Genomic DNA, 13,129 nt, shown 5'->3' with positions numbered 1-13,129 from the left:
AGTATCCCCTCTCACTGCAGTGCTGGTTCCAAGAACTTTAGCTCCTGGCAGCATTTGCTCAGGATTCTTTCCTAGAACATAGGCCTCACCCTGCCCGGGCTACTAGGGTCGCATTGGGCAGCTGGTGGAGGTAGTGGAGGAGGGGGTCTCCTGGGAGGTTCTCTTTAGGGACCAGACGGTGGGAGGTGTGCCCAGGCTGTCAGCTGGGAGGGGGTGGCCACACTGGGGTGGGGTACAGGAGGTCAGTGTGTGTGAAGGCGCTTGACTCCCAGTCAGCTATGAGGTCAGGCCAGAGTTCAGCTCAGCTTCCCTGCACACACAGGAGGCTCACTCCTTGGGCTCAGAACTTCTGCCAGCTTGTTGCACTGCATTCTCCCCTCCATCACCCCTCCCCCCCATTAGCCTGACACCCCAGGGTCCCATCCCATAGGCTACAGCACAGGCCTTACTGTGGCCTCAGAGCAGGCCTTCATCAGATAACCTTCAGAAGGACAGGCCAGGGGACAGGAGTGGCAGGTTCTGAGCAGGGAAGGAAGAGTGGGTCAGTCAGCCTTGGGGCCCTTGGGAGGATATGACACTTGTATTAATCCTGTAATAATTTCACATTGCTTGGTTAGGACAGAGGAAGTTGGGTCAGGTTGGTGGGAGTCGGAGGTGACAAGCTCTGATTCGTGAGCAAGGACAGGGCCCAATTTCCCTCAAGGTCACTGGGCCTCCCCCTCTGGGACATGTCCTCCACCCGCACCACCTCTGAGCTGGCACCAGGCCTGCCCACCCGCCTGGGACCTGCCAGATCACATTGAGCAACCAGTTCCTGAGAAGCGTTGAAGGCTGTTTGGTTTAAAATTAACTCCCCCGCTTCCCCCGCCCCTGCCTTCTCAGAGTTCTTGGAAGAGGCACTCTGCTCTTTCTTCCTGGGAAGAGGCCTCCTGCCACAGCTGCTGCATTTCTAGCGAAAACACCTCACCCAGGGTGGGGGTGGGGTGCCCACACCACGCCTTCTTTGCCCTCTACAAGGCCCAGGGATCTCCTGGAGCCTAGCATGCCCCAGTTTACCCACTGAGACCTAAAGGAGAAAGGGGGTGATTGTCAAGGTGATGAGAGGGGCTGATACTGCCCACAGCCCCCAATCAGGCACCCACTGGCTCTGAGTGAAGAGGTCAAGGGCTACAGAGACCAGCCTGAGAACCTCCGGGGTAGGGAGAGAGGGCGCTGATGGCTCTGACAGCAAAGACAGGACTTCGGTCTACTTTGAGACATATGGGGCTCAGGGAGATAAGCGACTTGCCCAGGTCATACACTGCTGCCTAAGCTCAGCCTGCCTACTAGATGCCAGGCTGACAACACTGACCTGGCAAGGATGCCCAGGGCCAGCCCCTACAGGCACTCAGGAAGGGTTAAGAGTGCTCTTTGCTAGGAGGCCCCCATTCTCTCTTACCCACACTCCTCTGACTGCTCTGTAACCCACCTCCTTCTGGAAAAGCCTTCGCTTTCCAGTGTCTCCTTGGGCTTTATGTCTCTGGGGCTTTGGAGAAAAGGTTTCCTGAGAACCTGCTCTCCTTACAGCTCCTCCTACCATGGCCATCCACCCAAAGGAGCTGAGAAAAACAAAGGAATGTTTGCCAAGTGCAAAGGTCAACACACACACACACACACACACACACACACACACACACACACACACACACAGATGTCTCTCCTCCGAAATGGGGCTAGTGGGGGTGGGGAGCAGTGAAATGCTTCTTGGGAGGAGGCTGAGGGCCAGATAGGCACTTTTAAGAACAAAGCTTTGGCCCAACCCAGATTTTGAGTGCAATCCGACCTCTGATAGAGGAGACGCTCAGCTCTGGTGACAGGAAAGGCCCAGTGTGGCTCACTGGTGTCGGGTAAGGGGAAAGTCGCTGGAACACAGGGAACATTTGCTGGGTACCACTCTCCCTCCAGCCACTCCAATGGAGTGTGGGTCTCACTAGTGGGGACTGTGTGGTAGAATAGTCGTAGAGGACTGCCTGGAGGAGTCGTGGCAGTCCCAAGTTCCCTCAGCCCTCAGAGGCTACCTCTTGTGCTCAACCAGGCCTGGGTCATGGAAGCAACTGTCTTTCCATTGAGCGTAAAGCTTGGCCACACCACAAGTCTCCTCCTACTCAGAGATGAGCAACAGCTTGCACTCACTCTGCATCCCCTACAGCCAGAGCCACCACTTTCCACACTTTTTCCACACTTTCCAAACACCCTGTGGCATGGGCTATACTACTATCTCTGTTAGACAGAGGAGGAAACTGAGGTTAAACTATTTGCCTGAAGTCCCAGAGCAATTTCAGAGGGGCTGAGCTTTGAACCCTGCCTACATTCTTCCCATTTGGCTGATTTGCCTCTTCAAAGACATCTCCAGGGAACTTTATGGGAAGTGTGTGTGTGTGTGTGTGTGTGTGTGTGTGAGAGAGAGAGAGAGAGAGAGAGAGAGAGAGAGAGAGAGAGAGAGAGAGAGAGAGAAAGGAGATTTCACAAGAAGCCAAAGAATGGCTGTTTTTAATCTGTTATGGAAAGTATGTGTTTTCCTCCCCAGGTTGGAGAGAACTGAAAAAACTCAGGCTCCAGGGAAATGCCCCAGGATGCAGTGGGATACCTAACGCAGACATGAATAAAGGCTGGGGAAGTTAGGGCAGGCTTCTCAGAAAAGGAACATTTGAGTTGGGGTTTGAAGGATGAGTAAGAGTTTGCCCTGGTAGGACTGAGGAAGAAGGACATTCCAGGATGAATGACACAGCATGATGGACTGTTTGGAGGAAGCAGAATGGAATGGCCTGGCAATCTGAAAAGCCAGAGCTTGGAGCCTGGGGTAAAGCATGGGCGAGATATGGGAGAAGCCTGTGAACACCACTAAGTGGGGAAGGCAGGGCAAGGTTGTGTTTGTAAGTACCTTACTCTGGAGATGCTGGTAAGACTGCTGAGGAGGCACCGGGATGGTCTAGCCAGGTGAGCAAGCAATAGAAAGGCTAGATCTGGGCCATGGGAGCAGCAGGGGGCAGCTCGGGAGGGACCAAGGTGAATAGACTTGGAGATCAACAGGCCAGGAGTGAATGTGGGGGTTGTGTCCAAGATGGGAGAAGGTGGAGGTGTGTCTAGGGGCAGTGAAGAGCCCAGGTCTGGACACTAGGAGTCTGGGTGGCCATGGACCAGGCTGTTCACACTGCCAGCCAGCAGGCAGGAGACCCCAGTTCTAGGGGAGGGGACATGGCTTCTAGCCTGGCATTCAAACCCCATATGCTCACTTCCTCCCCGGATGACTATGGACAAGCTACTCTGCCTCTCTGGGTCTCAGACGTACATCTTTGAAATGGAACAAACCCAGAGGCACCTGCCTAGCTCACCTCCTTCACCTGTAACTCACAGACCGCTGAGGGCTGGGCAAGTAACAGGCCTGAGGGAGACCCACCCCTAGGTCTGGGGCAAGGGCAGCAGATGGCCTAATCTCTACTGGAGCTGGGAAAGAAGGTGCTAGAAGGTTGAGCTGGACTCGTCTCCACTCCGGCCCACACTGAGATCAAACCAAAGGGTGTGTTCACCCAGGACTAGAATCCAAGGTCATGGATGGCAAATGACACCTGAAGGCAGAGGGCTGGGCTTGTAGAGCTGATGGGGTTCCGAGCTGCTTGGAGGCCCAGGGAGTTCCAGCCCACGGGGACCTCAAGGGACATCAACACCTGTGCAGCCCACCTCGCAAGTGGGATTAAAACAAATGGACAAGGAGTAGTTACAGTGACAGCTGCAGCAACTGCTGGGTTGAACTTTCTCAGTCTCTCCTTAATATCACCTCAAAAATCCCCAATTCCCCTGGACCCGCATGTCCCCTCTGAGAGAAGTGCTGTCACTCTCCTTGTTTCACAGCCGGGGAATCATCTGAGTTCAGTGAGATTGAGGGAAAGTCCCCAGCACCAAGTGTACACACAGCTCTCAGTCCAGACTTGAGGGGAGGTTGGGGTAAAACCAGGGTGTGGGGCTGTGCCAGGAGGACGAATCCTCCAGGGGCCTCCTCTGTCTCAAATCTCGGACATGGGAGCCCAAGCCTGCTGCCCCAGAGTGACTGTCGGAGAGAGTGACCCTTTGGGCAGTGGTCTGAGCTGGGGATGGGGCCCCACACCTTGCAGTCAGGGGTAGGGAGGACACATTCACCACGAAAAACAACTGAATTTCTGGCAAAGCTTGAACCTGCTTTATATTGAAACTGGTCTAACAGGTTGGTGTGAAAGGGCTGTCCAGGCCTGCACAGGCTCCACTTCTCCTGGGGGAAGAGGGCCTCTGGGAGGTCCCCGGAATCCTCCTGCCTTCCTTCAGGCCTGTTTCAGGCCCCTTGCTATTCCACTGCTCTGTGCGTGGCTGTGCAGGGTCAGATATTTCCCCTCTGACAGTGGAGCCAGCCTGGCCATGCCCCCAGTCCCATTCAGACCTGAGTTCATCCTTGGCCTATCAAGATTTGCTCAGTTGGCCGCTGAAAGGCCAGACCCAGGTGCAGGGGCCCTGGCGATCCAGGGGGTGTTAGGACACTCAGTGATCATGGATGAAGCATCCCAGCAAGACCTCTCACTGACAAGAGAAACCTGGATGACCCAGTGAAATTGCTGTCCCCAAAGTCATTCTGGAGGGGTGTTGTGAATCCAGGGAGGCATAGCACACAGGATCAATCTCCAAACCCACCTCCCCATGGCCTGACAGAATCCTTCAGGGCCCAGCCCCAGCTCCTGCCCCCTCCTCCAGAAAGCCCTCCTGAATCGCCCCACCCCTTTTGCATGCCCTCAGCACCTTGTGGTTGCCAGGGCTTTAGCTTGCTAGCCCCTGGGAGGCAAAGCACAGCAGTTGGTACACAAACAAGCTCTGGAGTCAGAGTTTGAACCCTGACTCTGCCCCTCACAAGCTGTGTGACCCTGAAAAAGCCACAACCACTCTCTGAGTCTTACCTCTTCAGCTGCAAATGGGGACAACCTCTGCTGGTGTGCAAGCCTTCGTGAGAACTCAATGGAGCATGAACCCCGCCCAGGATCACCAAGGTGCAGCCCTTGCCTCCTCCTACTCCCACCTCACCCCCCCACCCCCCGCCATATCCCATACCTCTCAGTCTCCTCTGGCCTCCTGCCCCCAGGCCCTCATGGGGCCATCCTCACCCAGCCCACAGGTCCACCGCTTAGAAATGAACTTCAGATCAGAGCATTTCCCTGCTAAACTCTGAAGAGGCGCTCCGCTACCCCATGTGCCCCCTCTGCCCTGGGTAGCCATCCCAGGCTCTCAGTTCCTATCAGACCAGGTTTGTTCCTGCCTCAGGGCCATTGGCACTGGCGGTTCCTGCCACCTGGAATGCCCTTGCCGTAAGTTGTGGGCATAGCCAGCTCCTGCTTTTTGCTTGGGTGTCCAGGCTCAGTGCCACCTGCTCCAGAGCTTTCCCTGACCCTCTCATCTGTAGCAGTGACCTCACACTCAAAGCCACTCTCTGCTCCATCCTCTGCTTTGCTTTATTTACTCTCAAAACTTGCCCCAAGTACGCATTTGTTCCCTTTTTTATTGTCTCTTGCCCACCCGCGCACAAGCCCCCAAGGATGGGCATCAGGTTCATCTTCTTCCCTGCTGTGCCCTCAGGGCCTAGACAGAGTCTGGCCCAGTTGGTGCCCGAGGAGCATGTGAGCTGGGAAAGGACTTAACTGGTAACGTGTGACCACCAGTTCTTATTTGTATGTCGTGCAGGGCTGCGCACCCCCCGGACGGCTCCTCTGTCTCCCTGGCCAGTGCCGGCAGAGTGCGCCCCTCTTACCAGCCCAGGGCCACCCAGGGCTGAGCGCACTGACCAGAGGACTGTCAGCATCTGTCAGACTGGGTCTCTGTTTTGGGTCTGGGACTCAATGACATGCTGTCCTCTGTTTCTGTTCTTGGCAGACATCACTCACTTCCCTAATGTGGAAACATGAAAATAAGATTGAAGCAGAAAAATGCCGTGGGTTAGAAGAAGCTGGCAGCCCCTCCCCAGGCAAGAGAGGGACCCTGGCTTGAGCTGAGGCAAGGGTGAGGAGCATAGGACCGTGCTGGCCAGGCCATTGGCCCTAGAGAACATAGCAGGCAGGGACTCGGGGATAAAACCGACATCCAAGAGTGATTTGCCTGAAAGCTGCCACCCCAGCTGCCTGTCCTCGCAATTTCATGTAGCAGCCCAAAGGCAGATGGGCATTTGGGACCCCTTAGGGCTAGCTCTTCTCTGTGCCTCACTTCCTCTGCCAGTCCCTTGCCCCTCTGGGCCTCAGTTTCCTCATCTGTGGAGTATAGGTAATATATAGACCTACTCCCAGGGTTGTGGTGAGCACTACATGAGGTGCAAAGCCCTTGTCCGTTGCCAGCACCCAGTGGGCACCCTGAGACGTCTCCCCTCTGTGCACAATGAAGTTTCTGGGCTTCCTCTGGCCAAAGAAGCTTTCTGTCCAGACCCCAGCACGAGGTGGGGAACAGCCTGACATTGGCCCTTTCATGTTGTCTACCCTCCCACTGGGTGACTCATATCTGGGGGTGGAGTAGACAGAGGGGTCACCTCAGGCATTCTGGGAGTCACAAAGATCCAGGCTGAAGCAATGAGGAGCTGCACACATCCCTGGCAGAGCTGCTGTGATCTGGAGGGGGCGTGCCGCCAGGCCCTGCCGCCAGCAACAGAGAACGCCAGCAACAGAGAACGCACCAGGTTGGACAGCTGGGTCTGGGCACCACTCCCAGTAAAGCCAGTTCTCACCCACCTCCTGCTCACTTTCACCCAATAGCAGCTCCCAAAGTCCTGGGCCTCCGTAGTTCTCGCTTTTTGTTCTTTCCTGTCTCCTCCTTGTCACCAATATGTCACTCCTCACAACTTCCTGCCCTCAATCTGCCAGCGTTGGCCTCTTCTAATCTGCAACTTCTAATTGTCTAAAGGCTAACAGGAAGGTTAGAACTATTTCTAAAGTAAGGGTTAGAAGGCTACGAATGAGGTTCAGAGATGTTTTTCTGTGAGGTGTTCAAGTAAAGGTGCAGGAAATTTCAGGACATATTCCAGGTGCAGAAATATTCCTAAGTCAGACCATCAGACAAGGGAGAGTGTTTTCATTTTAATTGCTCTTCCATCCACTTCTGGTTTGCGGGACCCTGAGTGAGAGGAGACAGTCCCCCGACCCCACCAGCCCCCACCTCAGGCCAGACCCTGCCAGCTTACTGGCTACCATCCCCAACTCAACTGTTCTGCCCCCTGCACAGAATGAGCCTTACTCGGGCCTCCGCGGGGTCGGGAATATCAGCTTCCTAGTCACACTCTGCTTCCTTGGCACTCCCTGTCCCGTCTCCCGGGGACAACTGACCCTGGCTTCTCTGACTGTTGGCCTCATCTCAGAAGATGCTGCCCCCAGGAGTGGTCCACAGCACCCACTCCCCTACAGTTCTCCACTTGTAATCTTTAATCGGCTCCTACTGTTTACACACCTCTCAGGTCTGGTGCTCTCCTGCCACTAACCCCCCCCCACACCTGGCAGTGGCCTGGCAGTGCCCCTGCAGGCAGTCCAGCTGGCTTTCACCTCCTGCCTCCCATCTTGCAAGGGGAACAAAGGGGGATGAGAGGATAAAAGCTGTTCCCTGTCCCCTCCACTCTTCAGTGGGTCCCCTGGCAGGGTCTGGTCAGCCACATCAGGTCCCTGGGCCTCAGCTGCCCCAGATGTAAAGTGATAATAAAATGAGAATAGATCAAAGGGGACAAACTGTGTACAGAACTCAAAAGAGGACCCACTCAGGGCTCCACAAATGAAAGGTACAATTTTATTGTCATTACAAGAAAATCGGTGGAAGAAATAAAACTACCAAACTGATTTTTTTGGTTATAATAATAATTTTATAAAATCTTATCAGATATGTATTTCTTTCCCTGTCTCATGGCAGGAACCTCCGTGGGCAGGAAGCAGACCCAGCAGAGTGGAGCGGCAGCCCTTGAATTGGCATGTCCTTCCTGACCTGGCACATGCACTCATGCAGGATTGTGCCCTAGCGAGACCAGCTCTGCGCAGACAGGGCTCTGCCCTGCCAGGGGATGAGTGCCAGGCTTTGCTGGGTGCCCACACTGTGGCTCCATTTTCTTGTCCATTCAGTCACCCTTTCCAGACAGGGCTGGGGGCAGAAGAGGGTGGATACATTCACAGGTTGGGGGTGTCAGCTCCAGGATATCCACGACTGCCTTGGATCCAGCAACCCGTCTCAGGATGGGGCTCTCCACAGGGAAGAACTAGAGAAGCTGGGGTCTCCGTAGCACGTAGGGCTCAGGGCAGAGAGGTGGGGTTGGCTCGCCCTGAGACCAACCAAGGAGAATAAATAAATAAATACTGTATAACTGTGCAGTGCCCAGCCTGGCCTGCTTCCCCACCAAGGCACTGTCACTGTCAACCTCAAGTCCTCTGGCCGCCATTCTCCCTGAGAAGGGCGGCTGGAAGGAGGAGGCCCGCCCCACCCTGGGAACGGAGAAGCCAGGGCCGGCAAAGTCTGCATAGTTCAGGAGGCCACAGCAGGCGAGTGGGGGCCTGGGCCCAGCCCACAGGGTTAGATGAGGGCCTGCCTGTCTCCCTGTCTTCTGACACATGGCTCACTACAATGGAGCCACATAGTAGCTGCGGGTGTGACCTCCTCGTTGTGTGATGCTTGCCCCTACCCTTCGTGCCCAGCTTTGGTCTTGCTGACTCTTGCTTGTCCAGGTAACGTGGGCAACAGGATGACTGGAGGAGAAACAACCTGAGAGCCCAAGTCCAGCTGGGGCCATTGTCCCCTCCAGGGGATGGCTGGGTGAGGCAGGGAAGGAGGCCTGGCTGGGTCAGAGCTGGAAGGGGTACTGGCGGAGGTAGTCGGCCATGCGCCGGGGCAGTGGCAGGCAGTCCACGTCGGCCACCAGACGGTTGATGACCAGGCGGCAGAGGTGCTGTAGGCTGCGGGCACTGTTCCTGCGCACAAAGGGCTGCACCAGTCTTAGGTGCACAGCAGTGGCCGCAGGGGCGGGCAGCGCTGGGTCTCTAGGCGCCTCTTCCTTAGGGATAGAGAGGGCCGGAGTGGGGACAGGGTCAGGGCTGTCGTTCCGGGCGTCAGCAGCACAGGAGGCCACGTAGTGCTGCACGAGACTGACCACGTCCGGGAAGGCCAGGATGCGCGGCCTGGACAGGCAGTTGGAGTCCAGGCGGAAGCTGGAGTCGGCATACTCAATGCGCACGTTGGTGGGACCTCGGGTGGTTTTGACTGACAGTGTGAACAGGTAGCTGGGGTGAGTGCTGTCCCGTACGAGGAACGTACCCTCTGGCATCTTCTGCAGGTGTTGCCGGGCCTCACTGGCCGTAATGGAACCCCAGTACCAGCCTAAGCAAGTGGAGATGGGGGCAAGAGAGGGTCACAGTGGAAATTAGCTGGGGGGTACCAACCCAGGGCTCTGCCTCCCCCTTCATGCTTCCCTGGGGAGGACTGTACCTCCCTAACTCCCTCATCAGACTCTCCTGGGCAGGGCCATGACTCTCAAATCAGATTTAACAGGCAGGACTAAGCTTCTCCCTTTAGACTTCCTAGGACAATGCCTGTCCCCATCCTCAGACTCACCAGATTCCCTAAGGTAGGAGAAGGTCTTGGCTATGCACAGCAGATCCTCCTCTGGGTCCAGCACCTTGGGCTCACTCTCTGGCTGGGCCGGGGTCTCCTCTGTCACCTCCTCCAGGAAGGCCCCGGCAGGTAAAGGCTGCATAGCTGGCTCAGGCAGCTCCAGGGGCTGGGCCCACAGGGGCCGCTGCCCGATCTGCTCCACAGGCAGCAAAGGACAAGGTCTAGAAGGGAGTGGATTGGCAGTGAGTGGAGGCCCTGTGTTCTCCCCATTTCTAGAGATCCCCTACGCCCCAGACTGGCTATGTGACCTCTGGCCAGTCTTTCTTACTATGAGCCTCAGCTTCCCCTCTGCCCACCCATGGGCTCAATGAGTCCAGTACCCCAGCTCCCACTTGTCTTCACAAAAGTCCCCTTGGCAGCTTCCCCCACATGTGGGTTCTCTTTTGAAAGAGACTTCTCCACCCTCCTGCATTCATTAAACATTAAGTAATCTCTATTTTGCACCAACCAAAACCACAGATCATTCCCCATAGGCATTTCTAGCTCACAGTGGCCAGTTGGTGTCCCCACCACACTGAAAGGATCCAGTGCATAGAAACCTCATATTGGTGCCCTCCTGGCTGAGGTGGGCTGATTAAATGGCATTGGTCCTGGCTGAGCCATGGCATGGGCCTGCGTGGGGTCCTCCAGAGAGGCCCGAGATTATGGTGGGAGGCCTGAGGCCATGTGCTACCTCCCCATGGACAGGAGTATCTACTGGAGGGAACTAGGTCCACACGGGGCAGGGCTTAAACAGGTCAGCCTCCCATCCTGCTCTCTGCACCTCCCAGCTGAGGGTCTCAGGGGGACAGTGGCCTCTAAAGGCACTGGTAAGTCCCACCTCCCATAAATATGAGCTCCTGCCAAAGGGCAGGGAACTCATCTCACATTCCAGATCTCACCCTGGCAAGACAGCTCCACTAGGCTCTCTGATCTTACGCAAACCTTGCTCTTCACTAGGGCTGTTTCCTCACTCCCAGTGAGGGGTCCTACCAGCCCAGATAATGAGCGCTTTGTCATATTCTCAGTTGGCTCCAGTTGGGTTGCTGAACTGACCTCAATGTGAGCAGTAGTTTCTTGCTAGAGGGTGCCCACCCAGCATGATGGTCCTGGGCTTCCTGGAGTGAAGGGCATGGCCCTGGTTTCCAAGGAAGGGACAACTGGTCATCCCTCACTCCTCACAAAATACATCTGGTTCTGGTCCCCTGCTGGGCCTCAGGGCACCAAGATAAAGAAATCATTGGCCCAACCCTCAAGGAGAACTTATACCCAGTCATAAAAGCAAAGGGTGTCAGGGGAAAGTCAGGGTCTCCCAGCTCCTGAACCAAGTCTGCCAGGCCAAAGGAAGGCATAGAAGGGAAGGCACTCCAGGCAGAGATGACAGCCTGGGTACAGTGCCTGGTATTGCTCACGAGGAAGGAAGAGGTGGGCACAGGAGCTGGTAGCAGGAGCCGGAGTTGACAGTAAAGCTTAGGGGTGACCCATAGAAAACTTCAACAAATCAGTGCCAATGACCACTCATGAATTGAAGGGGCCACAAGACCTTGGAACACCGCTGTCTGCCTACTACTCTTCCACACCCACTCTGGCTGTACTGTGGGGGCTCTGGGATCCCACTCAGCTAGCCAGAGGCCGAGTTCCAAGGAACTGGCTGGTGCTCTGCCTGCTGGGCCTCAGAGCTCAGCTCAGGCCTAGGAATCTTCCAGCATGGTAGGCAGCTAGCCAGTCAGGCTGGAGCCTCTGGGGGTGGCCATGTCTAGACAACTTAGTAGGGCACATGTGGGTGTGGACACCTCTAAGGCTGATATGGTGTCTGGGTGCATGAACGGCCGTGTTGGTTTCCACAAACTTCTCGTGAGTGACTGTATCTGGGGAGGGGTGTGTCATGGCTGTATCATCCACGGTGGGGGTGGTAGCTGGTGCATTCCAGGTGCGGGTGGCCTGTATGTGTGTGTGCCTGCTGTGAAGTCTAGCCTGTGAGTCCTGCCTGGAGACACATGCCAGTGGGGGCAAACTCAGCCCTGAGGGGAGACCCCTCAGCAAAACTGGCCGCCCTACAGCTGGGAACCCCTGTCCCTACCCTAGGAGGGCACCAGCTCGTCTGTGGCTGTGTGTGTGTAGGTCTTAAAATCGTGCTGACTGACACACAATACTGGCCCTGAGGTTCAGCTAGAGCAAAGGGAAAGAGTGTGGAACCCAAGAATTGGAGGTGTCTGAGGATGAAGGCAGTGGAGGGGTGGTGAGGTGTTCAGGAGTCCCAGAATTCAGAGAGGAGGAAGGCAGATGCTGGAGACAATTGGGAAAAGTATAGGAGTCATCTTCCTGGCACCTCCAAGTCTCCAGTCTGGAAACAGGACCGCTCAGAGCAAGGGCAAGGGGCACTTCAGCCTTGCCCTACCTTCCTCACTTGGTACCACCCAGTTCTGATAACAGCAGTCCTTGGGCCACCCAGCTCTCCCTGGAGCTTTCTGAGCTCCTGTTAGATCAGTCTGGAAAGTGTTAGATCCCTTGGTTGAAGGGGAGGCTGAGGCTCTGGGCAGAAGGAATGTGCCAACAATGCTCAGCTGAGGCCAAGCCTCTGTTTTATCAGCACCCCTCCGCCCCCACACCCTGCAAGTCTGGGAAACTTGGAGAAGAGAGGCAGGATCCCAGACTGGGTGAGGCAATTGTTGGGGTGCCCCAGGCAGGACCAGACTCTGAAAGAGCTGCTGGTCCACAGTTGCCAGCCTGAGAAGAGGCAAGGATCTCAGGCTGGTTCTCAAGGAGAGCATAATTGCTAGCCCAGGGTGGGAGAGGGGATGATGGAAGAGAAGCAGGGGCTGGCTCAAGGTCACCAGTAGACAGACCCAGCACCCGCTGACTAGAGTAGAGCGCTCTTTCCCAGACGGGGGGTCTGGGCAGGTGAGCCACGTTTTGGAGGACGCGCTGCCTTTGGCGTTTACCTGCTTCAGCCAGAACCCAGGCTTAGCTCTCCTTCTGTTCCTCCCGTGGCCAGCCGATCCCCAGTTTTCCTACCCACAGTGAGAGTAGAGGTGGTGACGGTGTCGTCACCATTCCCTGTTGTCACTCCCGATGTCCTTCCGCACTCGGTCATCTCCAACCCGTCAAACCCTCTCAATACCCGGTGGCTAGCACGAGGCCCGTGTTCCGGGCGTGGAGGCTGGGCTGGGGTGGACAGCCGCGCTTACCCCTGAACGCAGAGGACCATGTCCCGGCAGCAGCAGCGGCAGCTCGGGAGCTGGGGCTCGGCCGGACGGCGGCGGCTGAAGGGAGCCAGTGCAGGACAGGCAACCGGGTCGCACAGACGGCGGTCAGCAACTGAGAGGCGGCGGCGCCGGCCGGCCAGGAGGGCGCGTGGGGCGGGACAGAAGGGCGAGGCGGGGCGAGCCGCCTAATCTTTTGTCCTTTGTGTCCCAGCCCTTCCCGGAAGCGACGACTTCCTAGAACCGCCGGCTGTGCAACCAGACCGCGGAGAGGC

The 13,129-nt window shown here is 56.3% G+C and overlaps 1 protein-coding gene across 1 annotated transcript; it reads right to left on the bottom strand.

Annotated features, from left to right (window-relative positions):
- Window positions 1-7,784: 7,784 nt before the first annotated feature.
- CISH (cytokine inducible SH2 containing protein) lies at window positions 7,785-13,129 on the bottom strand. Its single transcript, XM_019723744.2, has 3 exons — window positions 12,840-13,129; window positions 9,613-9,833; window positions 7,785-9,378 (listed from the first exon to the last, which is right to left on the bottom strand). Exons 1-3 carry the CDS (start codon window positions 12,857-12,859, stop codon window positions 8,846-8,848), a joined length of 774 nt encoding a protein of 257 aa, XP_019579303.2. The 5' UTR covers window positions 12,860-13,129; the 3' UTR covers window positions 7,785-8,845.

The sequence above is a fragment of the Rhinolophus sinicus genome, linkage group LG10 (assembly GCF_036562045.2).
Source record: "Rhinolophus sinicus isolate RSC01 linkage group LG10, ASM3656204v1, whole genome shotgun sequence".
Classification (NCBI taxonomy): domain Eukaryota; kingdom Metazoa; phylum Chordata; class Mammalia; order Chiroptera; family Rhinolophidae; genus Rhinolophus; species Rhinolophus sinicus.
Note: the sequence above shows the minus strand (reverse complement) of the source record. Positions and strands in the feature narration are given on the sequence as shown.

Bases quoted from the DNA above. Each gene is read 5' to 3' on its own strand.
- CISH (XM_019723744.2), bottom strand. From the start codon at position 12,859: ATGGTCCTCTGCGTTCAGGG. The intron at 9,834-12,839 runs GTAAGCGCGGCT...ACTCCCTTCTAG, and splicing joins ATGGTCCTCTGCGTTCAGGG to ACCTTGTCCTTTGCTGCCTG. The intron at 9,379-9,612 runs GTGAGTCTGAGG...CCACTTGCTTAG, and splicing joins CTCCTACCTTAGGGAATCTG to GCTGGTACTGGGGTTCCATT.